The 22,869-nt window shown below is 50.9% G+C and overlaps 3 protein-coding genes across 4 annotated transcripts in view; all 3 read right to left on the bottom strand.

The window, feature by feature from the left end:
- Positions 1 to 238: 238 nt before the first annotated feature.
- Crybb2 (crystallin beta B2) lies at positions 239 to 9,845 on the bottom strand. Its single transcript, XM_032886768.1, has 5 exons — positions 9,772 to 9,845; positions 7,131 to 7,249; positions 4,030 to 4,162; positions 2,874 to 3,016; positions 239 to 495 (listed from the first exon to the last, which is right to left on the bottom strand). Exons 1-5 carry the CDS (start codon positions 9,823 to 9,825, stop codon positions 327 to 329), a joined length of 618 nt encoding a protein of 205 aa, XP_032742659.1. The 5' UTR covers positions 9,826 to 9,845; the 3' UTR covers positions 239 to 326.
- Positions 9,846 to 17,670: 7,825 nt separating this feature from the next.
- Crybb3 (crystallin beta B3) lies at positions 17,671 to 22,507 on the bottom strand. Its single transcript, XM_032887160.1, has 5 exons — positions 22,392 to 22,507; positions 21,701 to 21,819; positions 20,373 to 20,505; positions 19,500 to 19,642; positions 17,671 to 17,904 (listed from the first exon to the last, which is right to left on the bottom strand). Exons 1-5 carry the CDS (start codon positions 22,464 to 22,466, stop codon positions 17,739 to 17,741), a joined length of 636 nt encoding a protein of 211 aa, XP_032743051.1. The 5' UTR covers positions 22,467 to 22,507; the 3' UTR covers positions 17,671 to 17,738.
- Kiaa1671 (KIAA1671 ortholog) overlaps positions 18,144 to 22,869 on the bottom strand; it is a 148,650-nt gene continuing 143,924 nt past the window's right edge. For both annotated transcript variants that reach the window (XM_032887158.1, XM_032887157.1), the window contains one exon: positions 18,144 to 18,155. The gene's annotated coding sequence lies outside the window, so the exon portion shown is untranslated. The remainder of the gene's footprint in view (positions 18,156 to 22,869) is intronic.

Raw genomic sequence — 22,869 nt, 5'->3', positions numbered from 1 at the left:
AGATTCAATGGGATCTTATCTAACCCTCCCCTCCCTTTCCCCCCCTCCCCACTCCTCCCCTCCCTCTCCCTCCCTTCCTCCCCTCCCTCTTTCTCTCTATGTTCCCTCCCCTTGCTGCCACCTATCTCTCTCTCTCTCTCTCTCTCTCTCTCTCACACACACACACACACACACACACACACACACACACACACACACACACACACACGCACACCATGGATAAAAGACACACAGCAAACAAGTTGCAAGCCACACTTTATTCACTCTGGGTGTCAGGAGGCCCCGGGGTGGCAGGCCTGGACCCTGGGGAGGGGAAGGTCAGGGCTTTAGCTGGAGGGGTGGAAGGCGCCCCGCTGGTGCCACTGCATATCACGGATGCGACGCACAGACTGCACCTGGGGGTGAGGGGCCCCGAAGTCGCTGTTGTCCTTGTAATCCCCCTTCTCCAGCAGATACTGCAGCCCACGGTAGCCGGGGTACTGGTACCCAACCCACCTGCAGGCCGAGATGACAGGGAGACACAGTGAAGTGAAAGAAGCAAGTTGGGGTGTCCGAACACCAAGTAGGAGAGACCAGGATTCCCCTGCTTGCTTCCTTCCCCTAATGGGGAGCTCACTACCTCACACATGCTGGATATTTAACAAGCCTCAAGATGAGAGGGAGATGGGGGGGACCCTCTTCTACCCACCCATATCCAGAGCCTCGACTAGGCAGGGTGTTAGTAACTCTCGACCTCTTGATGAAAATGGCAACCTCCAGCCCAGGCAGAGGGTTCTGCCCGATGGACTCTGGACATCTCCACCCCTCCCTGCAGCCCTGTGTTCCACCATGGCCACATTCCACCACAGGGAACAGGAGCGCCCTCAAAGGCTTCCTCTCACCCCAACACACTGCAGCTTTCTTTGAACGACTTTTGGGCTCTCTCTGCCCCGCAATTCCAACTCTGCCTTCGGATCTCAGCTCAAGAGTCTGAGGGAAGTCCCTTAAGTTTGTGTGGAGCCTTAAACGATTGGTTGACAACTGTCCCTCTGGAGGGTCAACTACACAAGGCAGGAGCTAGGCCCCCATCTGCCTTCAAACACGGAGCACCTGACACAGTGTGAAGCACTTGGTGGCGGTGGGCGAATTAAAACAGCCAAGGATGGGTGCCTGGTTGTACAGAGAGGTTTATACCAATGGGACTTGACAAACCCACGTTCAAGCCAGCTCTGCTGGGGCCCAACACCATGATTTGAAGCGTCCCCCAATTCCTGTGGCATATCAGCCAGTAAGTAGGGCTGATTACAAGCCAGCACTATTAGGGAACCCTATTCCAAAAAGACTGATCATTTCCCTCTGTTCCCCCAAAGGCTTCTGGGACCACAGGACTCAGAGGCGGTGGTGACCAGAAGACAGGACACGGAAGCACTGAAAATGGCCTATAGAAGGAAGGTGAGCATTGGCTGAGTGGAGCAGAGCCCATGCAGAGTGTCCTGGTGCCCTCTGAATGTGTTGGAATGTGTGATGACCCAGGAATGACCAGACCCCATCCCTACTCCCCCAGCACACTGAGTTTCAGGGTACCCTGCTCTTTTCTTAATAAACTGCCTTTTCTACCAGGGGGAAAAAAAAGAGTCAGCCCTCAGGAGTGTGAGTATTGTCCCTCTGTGTCTGTGAGCATGACCTGGGGTATATGTCCAATCTTGAAAGACTGGTGTGAGGGGTGTGTGTGTGTGTGTGTGTGTGTGTGTGTGTGTGTGTGTGTGTGTGTGTGTGTGTGTTGTGGTGGGTTCACACATGTGGGGGTGTGGGAGCACACCCACATGCTCTCAGAAGCCATAGAAGGACATCTGCTGCCACACTCTGTCACTGTCCTTTTCATTCCCTTGGTACAGGGTCTCTCACTCAATCCAGAGCTAAGCTGGTGTCCAGCAAGCCACAGCCATCCTCCTGTCTCCACCTTCCACTGCACCTGGGTGACAGGTGTACATGTGCAGACACACCTGGCCTTTTACATGGGTGTTGGGGATTCGAACTCAAGTGCTCGTGCTTATGCAGCAAACACTCTTAGCTGCAAAGTCTTCTAGGTGAGTCCTTATCCTTACTGTATTGCTATCACACTGCTATGGAGATAGTCATTGCGCTGTGCTGCTCCTGACAGAAAAGCATGTCTGTGTTTAGTACGTGTGTGTGCACATGCGTGCGTGTGTGTACCTGCGTGTACGTTTGTGTGCCTGTGTGTGCATGTGCACATGTGTGTGAGCCTGTGTGTACATGTGCACATGTGTGTGAGCCTGTGTGTACATGTTTGTGTGCCTGTGTGTGCATGTGCACATGAGTGTGAATGTATGTCTGTGTACCTGTGTGTGTGAGTGTGTGTGTGTGTGTGTGTGTGTGTGTGTGTGTGTGTGCATTCATGTGTTTCCAGAACTTTCCTCCCCTGCTTGGTTAAAGCTCAGCAGCAGAGCTATGGGCACAGAGCACCAACTGTGTGTGCACCACCCCAGCACACATCGCCTGAGGATCCACCTAAGGCTTCACGTGCACTCTGGTTCATAGTGAAAATTCCTCAGGTCACATCTCAAAGGGGAATTCCTCCTTGAGTCTGTTTCCAAGCTCAGGGATCTGCTGGGGCAGAAGCTCCTCCTCCTCCCCATGAGCTAAGACCATTCCTTTTGTGGCACCCGATGCCTCTGCCTGCCCAGGTGACACTGGGGGGACAGGACAGGGGACAGAGCCCAGAGCCCAGAACAAAACTTCCCCAACCTACAGGCTGGTGATTCCCATCAGATGGTCTGAGGTGGGTGGAAGACAAAGAGAGCCCCACCCCCAGTGAGCTCAATAAAGAACAGGACTCTGGGGTCCCCGAGGCTGAGGTCTGGGGTAACACTCACGTGCCGCTCTGCACGCGTACGGAAGACACTTTTTCCTGGTATCCATGAGCATGGAAGCTGGGCACATCATCATCGACAATCTCCATCTTCTTGCCCGTAAAGTTGGGGTTCTCATATAAGATGATCTTGTGCTCTTGGCTGTCCTGTAGACAGAGGGGGATGGGTGAAGCCTGGGATACTCCACCCTCCACCCACCTCTGCCAATATGTTAGCCTCCAGGTGGGACAAGGGCCCTGGCTGGTGACTGGATGCCTACGGAACAACTATCATGGGACAGACAAGCTCAGATCCTGTGCTCAGGAAGCATTTGATTCTGAGACTCCAGGTTCCCTCCCTCAACCTCCACTTCTTCCTACTTCATAAACAGCAGCCATGACTCAGCACCTGCCGGCACACAGGCAAGCATGCAGGCTTCCATGGTCCCAGCAGGCACAGGGTCTCCTAGCATCTCCAGACTGCCCCAGTGACATACTGCCCCAGTGACATACTGCCCCAGTGACCTACTGCCCTGGTGGAGTTTTTCTTAATTTATTATTCCATACTTTCAGCAGTTTGTACATCGTGGGACACAGGATAGAACTGAGGCTCAGAGAGGCCAAGTCGCTCGCCCAAAATTGCACAGCTGAGAGGAGCAGAGTCAGCAGAGCCCGTGTCTGGAGGAGGTCTGGTCTTCTATAGACCTCAGGGAGGTGCAAGTCTGGCTTTGGAAGGTTTCAGCACAAAACCAAGCATTTGCTGAGTCTTTTTCCTACTCAACAGTTCACGTGCTAGTAATAATCAGGGTTGGAGACAGACGGGAAGCTCACATTGGCTGAGTCTTGACAAAAGGCTAATGTACTTTTCCCTCCCTCCTAGCCCTAGAATGACTTTAATATTCAGGATTGCTAACTGAGCCTGGCCCTCAGGGACATGGTCCACAGGACAACACAGGCCCCAGGAAGGCATCCCCTGGAGTTGGGCTAGGAACGAGGGTATCTCTGCTAGCAAAAATTAAAGTCCGTTTTGCAGATGAGCAAACAGTGGCTCAAGGTGGCCAAATGCCACAATGGTGGTCCTTGGTCAATCATAACAGTGTAATGTGTATTGTAAATCTCCTGGGCCCCGCTGTTCCGGCTCCGTGGTACAGGAGATGGCAGGAAGATGCAAAGGGGCTTACCACTTTGATGGGCCTCAGAGAACTGAGAGAGTCCGTCCTCCGGCTGCTGGTCCAGGAGTCCCAGCGTGGGTACTCGCCCTTCTCAAACACAAACTGCTCTCCCTTGCAATTAGCCTGCTCGTAGCCCACCCAGCTGCAAGATACAAGAAAGGGCCAGTGAGTTCCTCTGCAAGCCTTCTGCAGCAGGGCCAAGGTTACTCAACCCAGCTGCACTGTCCCCATCTGAACCTGAGCACAGAGAAGGTAACTGCAAGGCCACCAGGTCCTGCTGCCCTGGACGCCTGCAGCACACAGGAGAATTAAATCACAAGTCTAAAGAGCAGCTTGGTTACAGACGACAGTGCACATGCCCTGAGGCCCAGAGGATGCTGGGAAAGTAATAACCAGCTCTGAACGCAGAACAAGAACCCCACAACCCCGTCTACTGATGCTGACCGGTGTCCACAGTGTGCGTGCCCGAGCCTGGAGAATACAAACCAACAGGGTGACTTCAGCCAGGCATGGAGTTTAGAGAGGTGAGTGCCATCGACTGGCCATTGAGCACAGCTCTGGGCCATGAGGTCACCCAAGTCACAGCTTCATCTACAGCAGGCTCCAGAATCAATTCTATTGGCTCTACAGGAGACTCTAAGCTCCGAGATTCACGGTAGAGCGATGACCGATGCTGGTAAGAAACAGGGCTTGAATCTAAAGAGGTTTGCGTCAAAACTCAGCAATGGCAAGAGTCTCCTGTGTGTTCTAAGTCACCTGCAGGTGACTTGGGACAGCAGGTGCCTTTGGGGCAGTGTGCAAGCTATCACTTCCCACTTCTTAGGGAAGAGCCTTGAGAAAGTGAGTGGGTACTTGGTCAGAACAGATGTGATTTCCCTCCAGATATTTTTCCGCTGCTGATTATTTGAATCTGGGGAAATGACACCTGTGGATGGGACAGGGTCAACTGTTACCCATAGCACTCTCTTCAGAGGGTGTGGCCCATAGAGAAAAGAGAAGTAGGAAGGGACAAAGCGGGATACTCGAATGCCGAGTTTCTCAGGTTCAAAGTGGTTGGTGAGAAGGCAAGTGTGTCTGCCACTTGAATTTAAAGGGAGACTTACGTCAGATCCAGCAAGTCCACTTGGGGCTCTGTGTTCTTGAGAACAGCAGCCAGAGCTCAAGCAAACGTTTATAACACCCAACAGCCGAGACCCCGGACCTCCACCAGCCGGGACTGGGCAGATAAATTAGGGAACACATACGAAGCCACCATATGTAGTGACGGATGATACAGGTTCACAAACTCTGCTCGACCAGGAGATCTGGCTTACGGTGGGTTACTGAGCTCTAAGCCCAGGAGTCTGAGGTGGGGCCGGAGAGCTAATTCGAAAGTGTCCTTCTGTGGGTTTGATATGTAAGGACCTCAGGCTGTTCTGAAAGATGACCATGAGAAGTGTGACTTGTGACATGGGTCACGTCGTGCTGTCTCCTGACATTTCACAACACTGTACACAAACATCCAAACATGATCTAAACAAACAAAAAACCTCCACCACCAAAACCCCCCAAATAGATGTACAGAAAGAAATCTAGACTTACAAAATGGTAACAATGAATACTTCTGAAGGGTGAGCCTCAGTTAAAAATCAGGGGTTGGCGGAAAATCTTCGCTAAGTCATTCCTTCTTAATGTTGAATAAGCAAGGAGCAAGAATTAATGTTTTCCCCCTGGAATCTCTGCACTGAGGGAATCGATTTCAAAACCCACCAGGTCTAAGTAATGGGATACCCCGCCCCCCAAAAAAGACAAAAATGAAGATTTAAAAAGTTAGTTTAAAAAAGACATTCTGAGAAAGAGTGTTAACGTATATAAAATAGTTTTGAAGGACAAGTGATATAGTTCAGTGGTGGAGGCTTGCTTTGCATAGGTAAGGCCATGAGTTCTACCCTCAGTAATTCCCCAACACACACACACACACACACACACACACACACACACACACACACACACACCTGATCCAACACACAAAAAACTTATTTTCAGTATTAAGATTGGACCATTGAACTGAGAATGGGGTCCCCAATGGAGAAGTTAGAGAAAGGATTGAAGGAGCTGAAGGGGTTTGCAACACCATAGGAACAACAATACCAACCAACCAGAGCTCCCAGGGACTAAACCACCATCCAAAGAGTACACATGGACAGACCCATGGCTCCAGTGGCCTATGTAGCAGAGGCTGGTCTTGTTGGGCACTGATGGGAGGAGAAGCCCTTGGTCCTGCCAAGGCTGAATCCCCCATCGTCGGGGAAGGACAGGGCAGGGAGGCGGGAAGGGGTGGGTGGATGGGGAGGGAACACCCTCATAGAAGAAGGGGGATGCGGATGGGATGGGGGCTTATGGACCGCAAACTGAAAAGGGGAATAAGATTTGAAATGTAAATTAAAAATATCCAATTAAAAAATTAAAAAATAAATACATAAAAGTAGAATGTGTTTGAGAAACTCTCCCGCCAAGTGGTAAAGGTGGGTGAGAACCGAGGTTCTGTTCAAAGGTTGAAGACTGACGTTCTCCTGAGACGCAGTCTGGTTCCCCGTGCATGCTAAAAGCTGTATTTGCTCAGGAACACTCAGTGGGTCGCACTCGGCAAATTCTCCTAAAACCTGCCTGGTGCTGGATTCCCAAACCACCAGACATACTGGCCTACTGACTTGCTGGGGTCACCAGCACCCCGAAGTCACATAACCGAGAAGTGCTGAGGGAAATGAGAGCCACTGCAGCCTTCATCTACCTCCCTGCATGGTGACACGAGAGGCGGCCCCACAAATGCAGCCCTTCTCTCTTGAGCAGCAGGGCCCCAAAGTATGCTAGCCAAGGTGTCAGAAAGAGAAACCGAGTATCACAGAAGGAAGTCTATGGCCAGACACCATGCAGCCTGGAAGTTGCCTTACTGGGATTTGAACCCAGCTCTCTGCCTTCTAAGCACGAACACCCTCTAGGCTGACAGACCTCAAATCTTGCCCCCATCACCGCACAACCTAGGAGCACAGAAAGGTCAGATGGCTCTGTTCAGCACCCTGATTGCCAGACTCTGACAGCCCCAGACTAGGTGAAACCACCCAGATACTCACGGTCCAGCCTGCACCAGGACGGAGCCCGCCTTCTCCATCCCAGTCTCCTTCAGGTTGGGGCAGGGCCCGCTGAGCTCATGGGAATGGCCCTGGAAGTTCTCCTGTTCGAAGATGATGATCTGGGAAGAACAGGGAGAGTTGAACAGGAGGTGAGCAGGCTCAGAGACCCTGAGGACCGCAGGCCTCCGCCCTCCTGAGTCTCCGCCCCTCTGAGTCCCCGCCCCTCCGAGTCCACGCCCCTCCGAGTCTCCGCCCCTCCGAGTTTCCGCCCCTCTGAGTAAGAACCCGCATAAAGCTTGAGTGAGGGCCTGAGTCCTCGAGCCTGACAGCGCTGCTCTCCAAGCTTCAGTTTCCCGGTCGATACGATGGGTGACAGAGCCAACCCAGAGGCTGGGAAATTGTCAAGATGGCAAGCACTATGGCGGGACTATTCGCTCAGTCATGATAGACATCATAGTGCCCTTTCGTTTATATCCGTACTGGATATGAAATCAGAGTCACCCCCCATGTCCAGCAGCCACTCTGCGTCTAAGCAATACCACAGCTTCCCATAAATACATTAACTAGGGCACCCAGTACAGGTCAGGGCTGGGTACGTGGCCTGGACTTGTATGGTGTAGCAGAGACAAGTGGACAGTATTCAAGTGGAGTGTGCACACCAAACCTGGGATCTTGATCAAAGGTAGCCTCGTGGCTCTGGTTCTGGGGTGCGGCACCCCATATTCCAGATGCCACTCAGCTCCCAGGAGATGCCACATCAGGAGGTGTAAGAGCCCCCGCCAACAGACATCACACAAATCCTCCATTTGTCTCCTGTGAACCCACACTTCCATGGGCCCTCAAGCCTCTTCCAGTGGAGTACTTGAGGAATCCCTCGGATCCATACGAGTCTGAGCTCAGTAGAAAACCCCTCCTCACCTCACCCTGCCCTTGCATCAGCCCGTGGTAGGGAACCAGTAGAGACCAGTATGAGAGGACCCACTCAAGGTCTTGCAGCCATGAGCTAAACATGTACAGAGTCCGTGTTCACAACTGCACTGAGGACAGGGATCCTTCCCAGCGGCTCATCTCTGTCCCTGGGAGATGGGAGCCTGCAGCCACTCCTTGTTGAAGAAGTAGGCAGGGTGAGGGGTTGCTGCAGGGTCTGCAAGGTCAGCACTGGCTGGAGAAATCACTTCTGGTTCCCAGGCCCGGGATTAGAGAGATAAAGGGAGAGTGGCCAGGAGGGCTCAGGGGCAGATTCCATGGGCTCAGGTCAGCCTTCATGGTCACTGACCACTCTGGACACAGCAGAGAAAGACACAGGTTCTGTCTCCACTGCTCTGTGGAGCCCTGGGAGAAACTGGGCTTTTCAGCTCTCTGCTGGGCAAACCAGGAAAAGGGAGCAGTTTGCAGAGGCATTGAGAAGATGTAGACTATTCAAGTCAGGGGCTAAGTGGTTATTACCTGACCTGGGATATAAGAGCTCCCTGGGGAGTGGCCAGTGGGGAAGGGTCAGGTTCTCCATGCATTTGAGAAGCCCTGGGTCCCTCTGGCAGTAGGTCTTATATCCTACTGCCAGTGTAGAAAATACTAATGCTAATGCTGCTAATAATAATTTATATTATATAAAATAATTATAATTAAATAAATATAACTTATTATTACATAATCAATATTTTTTCTGTTGATCAACTCTTTAACCTTGTACTACCCTGTGCAGAAGCCACTAGGTGCTTGGCCCTGGATATGCAGTTGGCTCTAATGTGGGCTCTTCCCAGGAAACACAGATTTGAAGACAGGCAGAGTTGGTGGACTGTTTGACAACAGAGAATATAAAAATTAATCACCTGTTCCTTTTGTATAGTTCCCACTGTGACTATTGAAAGATTTTGATCATGTGTGTGATTCATAGTATATATGTGACATCACTGTGCATCTGTGACATCATAAAAGCATATGACATCACTGCATGCGTATGTGATGGCACGGTATACTTATGACATCACGGTGCATATGTGACATCACAGCATGCATGCATGACATCACAGTACTGAAGAGCTGTGCTCTGCAGCCAGCCACCTCATTTTTCTTCAAGCTCACCTAATGTAGCTCATGGGGATGGGATGAGGAGGTGGGTCTAGAACAGACTGGGTGTGGCCAGCCTCTGAGGCTGGGATAAGTTTCACCCCCTCAGAGGTATGGGAGTCTGAAAGAAAAGCACACAGCTGAGCTGAGCGGCATGGGGTTAGGGGGCAGAAACAACCTGTGTCTCTCCAGGTGGAGGCTAAGCCTGGTTCCTGGGACTGCACAACTGTTCTCTGTGTAACTCCCCATTGTGTAAGGCTGACGTTCAGAGACATCAAGCCATCAGCCGGGAGTCATACAGCAGGGAGTGGGGCTAGAATCCTCTCCAATTGACACCCTGTCTCTGCCCCAGTCTGGGAAGTCCCACAGGCAGTAGCATGCACGGCGCAGCAGATAAGCAGAGAAATTGGACTCTGAAGTCTGAGGCTGATGCTGGACATGTGGATGGGGGTGGGCACAGGGAATTGGTCTGTGGAGGAACAGAGTCGAGAAAGGGCACCAGGAAGAAGTTGACGTTGCAGAGAGAAGTGAGCATGCAGAGGTTGCCTGCCCCTCCTTCCGGCAGTTTACCTACCTTAGGGTTAAGGGGCTGGGGCTTGCCCGCCTGTGTCTGGTGGTCTGAGGCCATGGTGGACTCTCTGGTGTCGAGGTGACCTGAAAGAAAGACTGCGTGAGAACCTTGCCGGTCCTTGGCTTCAAGCTGCCAAAGAACTTCTGGATGAACCTGGTCCAGCCTTCAGCCCTCTCCTCTTTTACCGGGTTTCAGATTGTTCTGGGAGCAGCCATCTGGCCTCTGGCCTCTGGCCTCACCTTCACTATGAATCCAGCCCAGCTCTGAGCAGAAGGATCTCTCCCATGGATTGTCTCCCCTGATGCTAGACTCCAGCGCTATGGAGTCAAGTCAGAAGGCTTCCCTGAGACCACTTCCAGCTCACCAAATTCTCTACCTTTAGGTGTTGGCCTCAGTTAGGCCAGCCCAAGTACTTGCTCTGCCACCCAGCAGCTAAAGGGTCTCCCGTAAGTCCTACCCTCTCCTTGTGCCTCAGTTTATCACTCTGTACATCAGGAGAGTAATAGAGGTGCCTCACTGTCTCTGAACCAAGACTGCATACAACTGTGTGCATCTGGAAGGGCCCTGGAAGGCACACCCTGCTGCACCCAAGAAGGGACAACCAGGGTGACATGGTTAGGACATTTCCAGGGGATTTACTGACACTGAAATTATAGCACCCAGGAACACGTAAAGCTGAGGTTAGTCCACAAGTTTTCCCCAAGGCTGGCCCAAGGGAACTGCAATCACTACACATGAGAAAACTGGCTCAGTAACCTAGACATGGTCAAGGTGGGGCCACCTCTGGTTCACAAGCCAAATGCATCTTCCTTTCTAGTCTTCTTTTCTAGTATTAAAAAAAAAAAAAGGTGCTGAGAAGCTGGTTAATATATTAATGAGTATCATTGTCCAGGCACTGGCTGTGCACTGGGCCAGTCTGCTAGATTGCTTCCTAACCCATGTCAGAGGGGCTTTGATGACCCCTTCTCCCCAATTAACAGAAGGGAAAACTGAGGCCAAGTGCCGAAGTCTCTGCTCCACACTTTCCAACAAGAACGAAAGAAGAGCTAAGGGCAGAGCAAGCAGCAGAAGCCTTCTTACCAGATCGCCAGCCCCCGCAAGTGCCGTGAAGCCAGGCCGGTGGGAGGTGGTATTTATACCTTCCCCAGGGTAGCTGGTGCCAAGATGGGTGAACGCTGTATCCCTGCAGAAAGCGGGGTGAGAATGAGGGCTAAGCCTACACCAAAGCCCGGGTCAGCAAATGCCCACAGACATTGTGTCTCCACACAATAATGTCATTAGCTTTCAGATTCGGCTGCGCCAGTGTGTCAGGCGGCCGGGCAAGGGGATGCCCACTTTGCATGCATCAGCCATCCCGATGCCAGGACGGGGCCATGCCAGGTTCACGGGTGCAGTCACCAGGCATGGGCACAGCAGGCAGAGGCCTTCTCCATGTCGCTGGGGAAGCAAGCAGAAGGGGAGCTTTAGGAAGAGGCTAACATTCATTCACCCACACACCCACCCAGCCACCCATGCCAAATCCACCCACCCACCCATGCCACCCACCCACTGTCACAGTTAGTTTCATGTCAGCTTGGCACAAGCTAGAGTTATATGAAAGAAGGGAATTTCAACTGAAAAAAAAATGCCATCATGAGACCCAACTGTGAAGCATTTTCCCAATAAGTGATTGATGGGGGAAGACTCAGCCCACTGGTGGTCCTGGGTTCTATAAGAAAGCAGACTGAGCAAGCTACAGGACCAAGTTGTAATCAACATCCCTCCATGGCCTCTGCATCAGCTCCTGCCCCCAGGTTCCTGCCCTGTTTGATTTCCTGCCAAGGAACTCTTCCTCCCAAGAGGAACAGTGCTGTGGACATAGTAACCAAATAAACCCTTTTGTCCCAACTTACTTTTTGGTCCTGGTATGTCATGATATCAATGGAAACCCTGTGACCAAGACAATTCATTCATGTGTTTATCATTGAGCCAGACCTCTGACTATATGCCTTTTAAACACCAATTCACTAATATACCTACATACACACCCATTCACCCATCTGCTCATCCATCCATCCATCATCCATCCATCCATCCACCCATCCACCCATCCACCCATCCACCCATCCACCCATCCATCCATCATTTTATCTATCCATTCATCCATCCACTCATCCATCCATCTACATATCCATTGATTATCCATCCCCATCTATCTGTCCATTCTTCTGCCTACCATTTGTCCATCCATCCATCCATCCACCCATCCATCCATCCATCCATCCGTCCATCCATCCATCCACTTTCCTATCCATTTATCCGTCCACCTGTCTATCTACACATTCCTCCATTCATCCACCCATTCACTGGGAACTGGCTCTGCTCTGGGGTCAGTGTCAGAGCCCTCCCTGCCCCAGTCTGAGTCATGCAATCACACTCAATGATGAGGAGTTGGCATGGAAGGAAGAGCTGGAAGCAATGGGTTTCATTCAAAGAAACCAGATTAACTATTCAAGTGTACACAAAGTGAGTATGAGTGAGTGTGGACAAGGTGGGTGGGGCCTGAGCCTGCAAGAACAAGGTGAGCTAAGAGGCTGACTGAAAAGAGTAAACTTCCTAGGAACCCTGGCTGCCCACACCTACTGTCCTTAAGTGGGGCATGCCTGGGAACCTGGGACTCAGTGTAAGAGACACCTCTCAGAATTCTCCTGCTGGCCCGTCTCTGCCCTGGATACATGGCCCTCTAGAGCTTATGTCTTCTTGGAGCCCAGGCTCTGTGTTGACCTTGAAGCCAAGATCAAGCCATAGAGAATGGATAGTGATGAAGCCAAGTACACAAATACACATGCATGTACACATACACACTACATAGTGCACACACGCATACATGTACACACATATAAACCACATACATACATGTACACATATACACATCATGTAGTATACACATGTAAACATACATACCACATATTACACAAATGCACATGCATGTACACATACATACATACATGTACATGTACATAAACCACACACATACATATACACATACACACCACATACTCACCATATAGGACATAAACATACACATACATGTATACCACATACAGACATGTACACATACACATACCACATAGTACACACACACACACACACAAACACACACACACACACACACACACACATATTCCTCAGTTCTCTGTCCATACTGTTTCTTACTTGTCCCAACACTCTACTGCTCATGTGTTTCCCACGTGTAGATCATCATGAGAGCAGAGGTGCCTTGACCAGCTTGCTTTCTGGGCCATATCTAAAGCCTAGAACCTGACCACACTCAGCATTACAAAGTTGATGGCTTGAAAGCAGCAGAATCTTGGCATGTAAGAGGTGCAGCCATTGTGGCAGTCAACATGGCAATCCCTCAAAAATTACATGTGGATGGTGATGAGATGGGGCTCAGCTGTAGTGTGTGTGCTTCGCATGCATTAAGCCCTGAGTTGGATCCATAGCAACATTAGGAACGCACACCTGTAACCCCCAGAAAGTCAAGGTCATCCCCAGCTACATAACGGTTTGTGGCCATCCTGTGCTACCTAAGACTCTGTCTTTAAGAACGAACTTATTTCAGTTGCAATAAAAAAAAAATCAGGGGTTGGGGATTTAGCTCAGGGGTAGAGCGCTTGCCTAGCAAACGCAAGGCCCTGGGTTCGGTCCCCAGCTCCGAAAAAAAAAAAAAGAAAAAGAAAAAAAATCAAGTTGGAACCCCTGGGGAAACTCCATCCCTGCTGGTGTGTCAAAAGCGCCATCCAGGCTGCGGCAGGGAATGTGACCAATGATCTTACGTGTCCAGTAGACTACGATACAATCAATGCAATACAAGTGTCCCCTGATACAATCCGGCAGGGGTCCACAGGTGCAATAGTGGTGTGATTGTAGTGTGGTAACCAGTTGCTCTCCTACTAAATTCAAGGTCTGCTCCATGGGATGAAGTTCATGCCCAGTACTCTAAACATGGCTAAGAGGGTCATAGGCCTTAGTGGGGAACTGAACACTGTTGTTTTGCTAGATGGCAGTAACCAAACTGCCTGACTCTTTATACGTATACCCGTAGACCTGAACTCTCAATGTCAGTCAAGGAAGCTTCTCCCTGCAGTGAGCAGACATTGAGGCAGAGACCTGTCAACATACAAGAAGAGTGACCTAGCTCACTGAGAGCTCTGCCCTAAATGGAACATATCTATCTACTCCCGCTCAAGGCTCGGGAACAGCAGGGTGAGGAGAATGTAGTAGTCTGAGAGAACGGGGAAAAGACAGTAAGGTACCCTCTGGACATGATGTGACCATTGAATGCATGAACTCAGAGCAGCTGTGGTTACAAGGTCAAGCCAGGCAGCATTTCACACTTAGGGGAGTATAACACGCCAACCTTCGCTGAAGAGCTATTGGGTTTGAAGGCTGCTAGAGAAGGGGGAGTCTCGTTTCCTTCATCGTGTGGCTACTGGTCAGTTGCCATTGTCCTGGTGACTTCTTACTGTCAATTCCACACTATCTAGAGCAGTGGTTCTCAGCCTGTGGGCGGAGACCTCCCACCTTGGTAGCCTCTGTCTCCAAAAAGATTCACATTATGATTGGCAACAGTAGCAAGATCACAGTTGCATGAAGCAGCAACCCAAATGATCTTATGGCTGGGGTTCACTACAACATGAGGAACTGTATTAAAGGGTCACAGCACCAGCACTAGAGCCACCTGAGAAGAGGGAGCTTTGATTAAAGAATTGCCTTCATCAGGTTAACCTGAGCTTGTATCAGAATGGCAGCTGAGAGAGCCAGAGAGCACTCCACCAAATATCATTCCTCCCCAGGGGAGTTCTGCTTTGAGTTCCTGCCCTGACTTACTCAATGATCAACTGTCAGCCTGGAAATATACAATGGAATAAATGTTTCCTTCCCTAAGTTAGAGTGTTTTATCACAGCAAACTAGAACGCCCACGTGAAAAACGGACGAATACATCACCCCCATGAGTATGCAAATGTGCTTTTATTTATAATAAATCGCAAGTTTGCACGCATAGGGTTTTATGCTTCATCAGGAAACATTTGACAGTTTTATCTAGTACCTGGAGGCCTGCCCTTGCCCACCACACACAAAAGGGATTGTGGGTAGAAAACATCTCTGGCTTCACAGCCCTCCTCTCACCTCCCCTGCAATCAAGGTTTACTTCTTCAAACCAGGAAGGGGTGGGGCTAGATACGTAGTGCATGGCTATTACAGAGTTGTGTCAGTCCTCAGAGGAGCCAGCATGGAAGCCTTCACAGAAAGCACTCAGTGGCCTCAGCCCTGAAGATGTTCATCTTTGTCACGCTTGAGCCAAACACTGTTTTCTGAGACTTCGATGTCTTGTTGATTTTTTTTTTTTTTTGGTTAGTCAAAGGATGTTGTGCTGGGATCATCTATTTATTTCACAGAGCCTACTCAGTGTGAACAAATTCACATCCCCTCCCCAATCTGGGTGCAGCTCACAGCTGACAGGTCCACGAGCTCTCAAAGCCCTTTGCTGTGGTGTGACTGTTGTGTGGACAATGGGCTCAGTGTGAGCCAAGCTATATATTGCTACCTTTGCACCTTCTGGACATGCATAGGCTCAGCCCACAGTAGGTCCTCAGAAAATATGTGTTGACTGACTTAAAGAGAGAGAAGGCTCTACTAGAAGGAGGTGTCAAGACTAGGGCTCCGGGTTGGACTCTTTATTGGGGACTTGGAGATACCACAGGCAAACACAGATGCAACACATTGGAGAGAAGGTTGTCATTGGAGCTTCCCAAAATCAGCTCATGGGCGTGTTAGGCCATGTGACTCCTTCTAGCCAAATGACCATGTCACATGCCAGTTCCAAGTGAACCCTTTAAAGGCTTCCTCCTCCTGTGAGCTCCTCAGATGGTGGCACAGAGGGAGGCAGAGTTTCTGCCCTGAGCACACTTGTGTAGCCGAGCTCCTGCTGACCAGGACAGTGGCACAAAGAAGAAACAAGGGCACCTGTCATTGCAGCTAACTTGACTGATGCCCAGAAGGAAGGCCTCACCTTCAGGGGCCATGAAGACAGCAGGCCTTGGTGTCTTTTTTTGGACAAACACAGCATAGTCCTTAGATGCAAAGCAGCAGGGAGTCAAAATGTCTCTTAGACCATCCAACTGGGAGGACTTTTTAAATCTATCCAAAGGCACAGTTACCTGTGACTGCAATTTGCAACACCCCTTGGTGTTTTGAAATAAAATCAACTGAACCCACCTGGATACGAATTTTCAAAAGTAAATCAGTGAGATGCCCTTAACTACATTGTAAAGAATGACATACAATGTTGCAATAGCTAAGGGCTTTGACAAAGCGGGGACAAGGTGAAGAAAAAGGCAGCAACCATCTTTTAACTGTAGTTAGAGACTGGTGTGAGACAATGTTGCAATAGCTAAAGGCTCTGACAAAGCTGAGGCAGGTTGATGAGAAAGGCAGACGCTTTTCTTTAGATGTAATTATAAAGGCTGATGTGATACAATGTTGCAATAGTTTGCCTTTGACAAAGCTTGGGCAGACCTAGGCTTCTGCTTTCAATGGGCATAGCATTGGCTAGAGCTTTATTATTTAGTGAATGTATGTTGCTCTCTTCCTACCCTAGGCAGAAGCATTTGTTTAAACACCATGAGAGAGCCTGGATGCCAGAATCTGCCAAAGTGATGAGAAAGTTCTACCCCAGGAGTGGGGACCCTTAGCTGTTCAAGTGCCAGCTCTGGTGAGGTTTATTGATGAGCTCCCCATCAGGAATCCCCAGAGCCAGCTGCCCAGATGCAGAGAGCTCTGGGGCTCCAGCTGAGCACAGTGAATGCTCACTGCACAGGGAGTGCAGGCATGGCTGCCTCAGGAGTATATGAGGCCAGGGGGACTTTGGAATAGCCCAGGAGCCCTGGTCCTCCCCTTGAAAGCTGTGAGTATCCCCTCTCCACACCACTGTTTCTCTGCAAGTGAGAATGGCTTCAGCTATGGCAGCCTTGGGTTCCGTTAGCTTGCTTCCCTCTGCCTCCAACAGAGCATGGCACTTGCCACATAAATGAATGACAATGGGGTTAACTGACTGATAGGAGAATACAGGAAAATGGATGACATAGGGAAGGGTGAGAGAAAGGAAGGATGGGTGGAAGGACAGATGAACTGATAGGTAGTAGAAGGATGGATACTTAAGAGATGGATGGAGGATGCATTGATGGATGGATGGATAGATAGATAGGTGGATGGATGGATGGGTGAATAGTTAAGTGGGTAGATGGATAAATGGATGAATGGATAATTGGATGGATGAATGGATGGATGGATAGAAGGATGGCTAGAAGGATGGATGGATGGATGGATGGATGGATGATGGATGGATGGATAGATGGATGGGTGGATGATGGATGGATTCATGAATGAAAGGGTGGATGGAAGAAAAGAGAGATGGTTGGCAGCAAGGATATATAAATTTGTGGAGAGAAGAAAATATAGAAGAAAGAAAGAAGAAAGAGTGGATGAGAGGTGAATGGGTGAGGATGGGTGGAAAGACAGACAAATGAATGGATGAGGGCATGGGTGGACAGATGGGTGAATAGATGGTTGGATAGGTAAGTAGGTAGGTAGATGGATGAATAAGTAAACGGATCTGGCTGGCTGCCTAGATGAGAGGGTGGGTAGATGGATGGATAGGTGGGTGATCCTATGGGTGAATGGACAGGTCAACAGACAACCACCTATTCAGATATGGGTAGTGGCAGCAGAAGTCAGCTTGTGGCAGAAGGTGTGTGACCTCGGTTAACAGGACTGGATTGGGGCACAGACACACACCCCCTCCCTTCCTTGCAGGTCTTGGCCCCTGCACCCAAAGGAAGTGACTCAGACAGAGCAGCGTGGCTGATGGGCTTTATTGAGAAGGTACTGGAGGGGACACAGACGTTGGCTCCTGGGACCTGGGTCCTCAGCTGCTCAGGAAGCAGCCGCGTTTGTGCCACTTCTGGTCGCGGATGCGGCGCACCGACTGCAGCTGCGGCTGGTTGGCGTCCCACTCGTTCCAATGGCGGAACTCGCCCCGCTCGAACACGTACTGGCGCCCACGATAGCCGGGGAACTCGTAGCCCACCCACCTGCCGAGAATAAAAGAGTAAGGTGAGGCAGAGCCCCTTAAAGCTCTTTAAAGCCAGCATTTGCTTTGCTCTTCTCACCTGCCTCAGGTCCTCCTTGGCTCCCCAAAATCCCTGAGATGAAGCCAACCATTGACCTTTCTCAAAGTTTCCTTTGCCTCACCTCTCAGAAGCCTTCCATTCTCCAGCCCTTCATCCCTCTGTCTGCTGCCATCCCTTCTGACTAGAATGTCCTTCTTTACCTGATCTTCTGTCTCCTTGGGGTGGCATTGGGGTCACACATACCCCTGGGACTCTAAGAGACACCTTCCTCCAGTGTGTCCATCACACTCACGTCAGACCAATATAACTGAGAGAAAGGCTGCACAGCTCCAACTGACCGCAGGACCTCCATCCCTGACACTCAGGAGAAAGTTACTGAGTACATTCTCAGTGCCATTTTTCCTGGCTCAATACCAGGTTCAAACCCACAAGGGAGGAAACAGCCAAGGTCACCCTGAGACTTCATTAGCAGAAATAGCAAGGCCGATCACAGCTAGGCTCACGCCAGACCCTGATAATAGCAGAGCTGTGAGATAACCATCATCCTGAGAATCAGCTCTGGGCCTGGGAAGTTGGTAAAGCCACAGACACCTGGGCAGAGACTATTAGGTGAATAGCAGTGGGGGCTAAGTCACTCAACTGAGATAGAACAAAACTGTCTAGGAATCTAAGCTCCTAGAAACCTCAATGGAGCCAGAAGCCGGTGCTGGAACATTGGGAGGGTGGCAAAGAGAGCATAAGGAGGGGAGAGAGGAGGGAGGCAAATAGAAAAGGGAGAGAAAGACAGACAGAGGAAAAAGAGAGACACACAGACACATACAGAGAGAGACAGAGACACACAGAGAGAGAGGGGGAGGGAGAGACAGAGAGACAGAGACAGAGACAGAGATAGAGACAGAGAGAGACAGAGACAGAGACAGAGAGACAGAGAACATGTGCAGAATGCTGGGGATAGAGCCCAGCTCTTGAATTTGCTTTGTTTTGTTTTGTTTTTCATTTTCATTTTTCATTTCATAAAGACAGGAAGAGGGAAAGAGGCAAAGAGAGATTAAAGAGGGAAGGAGGCAAAGAGAATAGGAAGGAGAGAGAGAGAAAGAGAGGCAGAGACACAGAAACAGAGACCAGAGACACGAGGGGGGGAGAGAGAGAGAGAGAGAGAGGGAGATTCTTCATGTAGCCCTGACTGTCCTGGAACTTGCTCTGTAGACCAGGCTGAACTTGGACTCACAGAAATCCTCCTGCCTCTGCCTCCCAAGTGCTCAGCTTAAAGGCGTGCATCAGCACACCCTGGCTGCAGCTCTTAGATTTTTGAGGCACAGCCTGACTCTGGAGCCCAGGCCTCTCTCAAACTCTCACTCCTCCTGCCTAGCCTCCCAGGTTCTGGAATCATGGACCGGGCTATCACACCCTCCACCACACGGGCTTGGAGTGAGAATGGGTTCAGGAAGCTGACTGAGCCACTTGTGCTAGCAGGTAGCTGTGGTGAAGCTGTTGCTAAGGGAGTGGTGGCTGCCAGAGGATAAAGCTGGAGTAGAGGGGGCTGGGGATTTCCTTACGTCCCGTTGATGACTCGGATGCTGGCCACACGGTCCTGGAAGCCATGGGCCCACAGGCTGGGCACATCGTCATCTACGATCTCCATCTTGCGCCCACTGAAGGCTGGGTTCTCAAAGAGGTGCAGCTTGTGGTCTGGGCCATCCTGAGGGCAAAGGTCAAGGGTGAGTGGGGGGGCCCCACACCCAGAACAGCAAGAATCGAGTCACCCCAACTCTCAGCAAGAGAGAGGGGCTCAAGGAACACCCAAGAGCTGAGCAAGACAGAAGAAGGGGACTGGACAGATCTCTTTCCACCAATCAACACCACCAGAAAGGGAAACGGAGGCTCAGAGAGGACCACAAAGGCTTATGCTCTAAGTGCCAAGCCTCCTCTTCTAGGTTTACTCTGGCTTCATCGTCCTGTTTCACTCCCCTGTTCAGACATTGGGAGGAGGGGCTGGGTGGTTTCCGTGTTGATGGAGCAGATGGGGCATGGACCATGTCCCCTTCAGGCCATTCGAGGGAAGAGTGGAGACTGTCATGAAGTGGTTTTCTGGGTTTTTTGTTTTTTGTTTGTTTGTTTGTTGAGTTTTATTTCTTTGAACAGTATTGATCTGAGCCAGAACTACGAGGCTTCTCAGGTTAACTGGGTTACTACAAAGGGGACAAGGGTCATGTCTGAGAGTTCAGGACAAGGACTCTGGTGTCTTTCCCCAGTACCCACTGAAGAGCCAGATTCCTCTTGCCCCACACCATTGTTGAGGTCAGAATCTGAGGCCTATCCAAGCAGAATCACAGTGGCAAAACTGACCCATGTGCACACACGCACACACACACACGCACGCACGCACGCACGCACGCACGCACACGCAAACAGCAATAGCCCTGACTTACAATGTGCAAAGGCCGGAGGGACAGGAGAATGTCACTACGCCGGCTGCTGGACCAGGCATCCCAGCGGGGGTAGTCCCCCTTCTCCAGGACAAACTGCTCCCCACGAAAAGCCCTGCGCTCGAACGCCAGCCACCTGAGGGTGGAAGGAAGAGGGTCACCTCTGGTGTGGCTAAACAGGGACCCACACGCAGGGGGAAAAACGGGAACCTCACACCTTTCCTATCCCTAACCCAGTACAGACCCCTGGGCCTGCTGTTACGGAGCCTCTGGGGACTCATTTGGTACTGATGCCCTGTGCCAGGAGCCCATCAAGGACATGCTGAGAATCCGTATGCATCACGCTTGGGAGGACGCTTGGTAAAGTTCCCACAAGAGATCCATGGGTGAGGGACCAGAGTGCTAGCTCAGCAGTTAAGAGCACTGGCTGTTGTTACAAAAGACCAGGGGTTCAAGTCCCAGCACACACAGGGATTATGACCCTCTGATTTCCAGTTCTGTTGATCTAGTGACCTCTTCTGGCCGCTATGGGTACTGCAAGCAAAACAAAGCAAAACCTTTCTCTTCCCCCCTCTAGGCACCAGCCACCTTGTTTCCAACACTCTCTGAAATCCACAGCACTGTTTGTCCTCAGATGAGGAGACACAGCATGGCGGACATGTCCGAGAACACAGAGTCCCAGAGCACAGACTCAATCTGAGGGCCAGCGCTCAGCGCTCAGCGCACAGAAAAAGACCAGCATACTGCTCAAGGGCAGGTTCTGGACACCTAGGTTTTCTTGCCTCCGTTCCCTCCACTATGCCAGTGATAGGAAGAGGTGACTCTTGCAGGACGAGGATTCATGGCATAAATCAAGTGAAGCTTTACAGGGTCATAATTCTTATTTAACAGTAGGTCCTGTTTCTATTCATACTACTTTTTAAAAAAATTAAAAACGTTTTATCTCTGTGGGTGTTGTTTGCATGTATCTCTGGGCACTTTATGTGCCTGTAGAGCTCAACAGAGAGTAATGGGTCCCAGCCACGTGGGTGCTGGGAATCGAACCCAGGTCCTCTACAAGCACAGTAAGTGTTCTCAACTGCTGAACCGTCTCTTTAGCCCCCATTTACTTAACTGCATACAACTGGTATTCACTTGGTGTTTCACCACTGAGCTGGGAGCCTGCTGGCCTCCTTTCCATCCCTGCTGTACACCACAGGAATCTAAAGCTTGTCATTTTACAGATGGGGAAAATGAGGCAAAAAAAAGGCAAGGGCCCGGGGCAGGTCTGGGGCTGGATTGGGCCTCAGCTTGCAGGATGCTGGGGCAGTGGGCGCTGTCCAGGTACTCACGGTCCAGATTCCACTTGGATAGAGCCCACCTTCTGCAGCAGGCTTTCAGTGAGGTTGGGACACTCAGCCGAGAGCTCGCATCGCTTGCCCTGGAAGTTCTCTAACTCGTACACCGTCACCTGGAAGAACAGAGATGAGAACCTCAGTGTCTGCAGGACTCCAAAGTCCACGCCCTTCCACGATACAGCAAGAAGGACCCTCCCCGCCTGCTTTCCCCACTCGCCGGAGAGTGAACCACACAGGCCTGCACTGCCCCCTGGTGGCCGTATTGTGCAACTACCCAATAACGCCACGGGTCCTGCTGAAAATCACCAGGGCAGCCCTGAGAATATCCCTGAATATTCCTTCACGCATCCATGTCAGATGGTTCACTCAAGCCTCAGCACGGCTTAATGACAGAGGGAGACGCCCCACACACACACACACACACACACACACACACACACACACACACGCCAGCCATGTTCTGCCACCGCTTTATCTCAGGATGACACCTGGGGCAGAGGACAGCAGGCATCCTTCAGTTTGAAAGATGAAGCTGTCGCACCCAGAGACACCCAAGAACTCAAGCAAGGTCACACAGGGAAGGGCTGAGCTGAAGCCACATCCCTGAAGCCTGATGCCCCTGAGCTCTGTACTTCAACCTACAGGCCTCAGCCTTGGGTTCTAGGTCCCATCAAGACTTAGGTACCTTGTAGCTGCCCCCAAGGCCTCCGTGGCTCTTGCTAGCTGCAGCCTGCTCAGGTGCTCCGTGCTGCTCTGCCATGTCTCCAGGGACACTTCCGCCTCAAACTGGAGGAGAACCAGCTGCAGTCAGCAGGATCAAGGGCTTGTGGGACCAGAACCAAACAGCAGTGAGGACAAATATCTCACATAGTCAGTCAACAAACACCTCCTGGGCACCTGCTTTAGGCCATGCCTCTGGGCCAGTCAGTGGGACTGAGGAATCCCAGGGGCCCAGTAAAACAAGTTCGGTTTACCGAGAACACAGGGAAGAAAGGACTTAAACTGAATGGCACCCTCCCTCTGCCCCCACACACATTCAAATGCTCCATGCCCAGGGCTGGACATCTCTCTGGGCTCTCTGCAGCCTCAGTGCCCAGGACTGGACACCACAGCCAGGGTGAACAGCAGACCGCAGCAGGCAGGAGGAACAGACGGACCAAGCG

Source organism: Rattus rattus, chromosome 16, assembly GCF_011064425.1.
Source record: "Rattus rattus isolate New Zealand chromosome 16, Rrattus_CSIRO_v1, whole genome shotgun sequence".
Classification (NCBI taxonomy): Eukaryota; Metazoa; Chordata; class Mammalia; order Rodentia; family Muridae; genus Rattus; species Rattus rattus.
Note: the sequence above shows the minus strand (reverse complement) of the source record. Positions and strands in the feature narration are given on the sequence as shown.

Excerpts from the sequence above, each read along its gene's own strand:
- Crybb2 (XM_032886768.1), bottom strand. The coding sequence starts at position 9,825 with ATGGCCTCAGACCACCAGACACAGGCGGGCAAGCCCCAGCCCCTTAAC. Across the intron at positions 7,250-9,771 it reads CCCAGCCCCTTAACCCTAAG|ATCATCATCTTCGAACAGGA; the intron begins GTAGGTAAACTG and ends TGTTCTTCCCAG. Across the intron at positions 496-2,873 it reads GTACGCGTGCAGAGCGGCAC|GTGGGTTGGGTACCAGTACC; the intron begins GTGAGTGTTACC and ends CTCGGCCTGCAG.
- Crybb3 (XM_032887160.1), bottom strand. The coding sequence starts at position 22,466 with ATGGCAGAGCAGCACGGAGCACCTGAGCAGGCTGCAGCTAGCAAGAGC. Across the intron at positions 19,643-20,372 it reads CCCTCCGGCCTTTGCACATT|GATGGCCCAGACCACAAGCT; the intron begins GTAAGTCAGGGC and ends CTTTGCCCTCAG. Across the intron at positions 17,905-19,499 it reads ATCCGAGTCATCAACGGGAC|GTGGGTGGGCTACGAGTTCC; the intron begins GTAAGGAAATCC and ends TATTCTCGGCAG.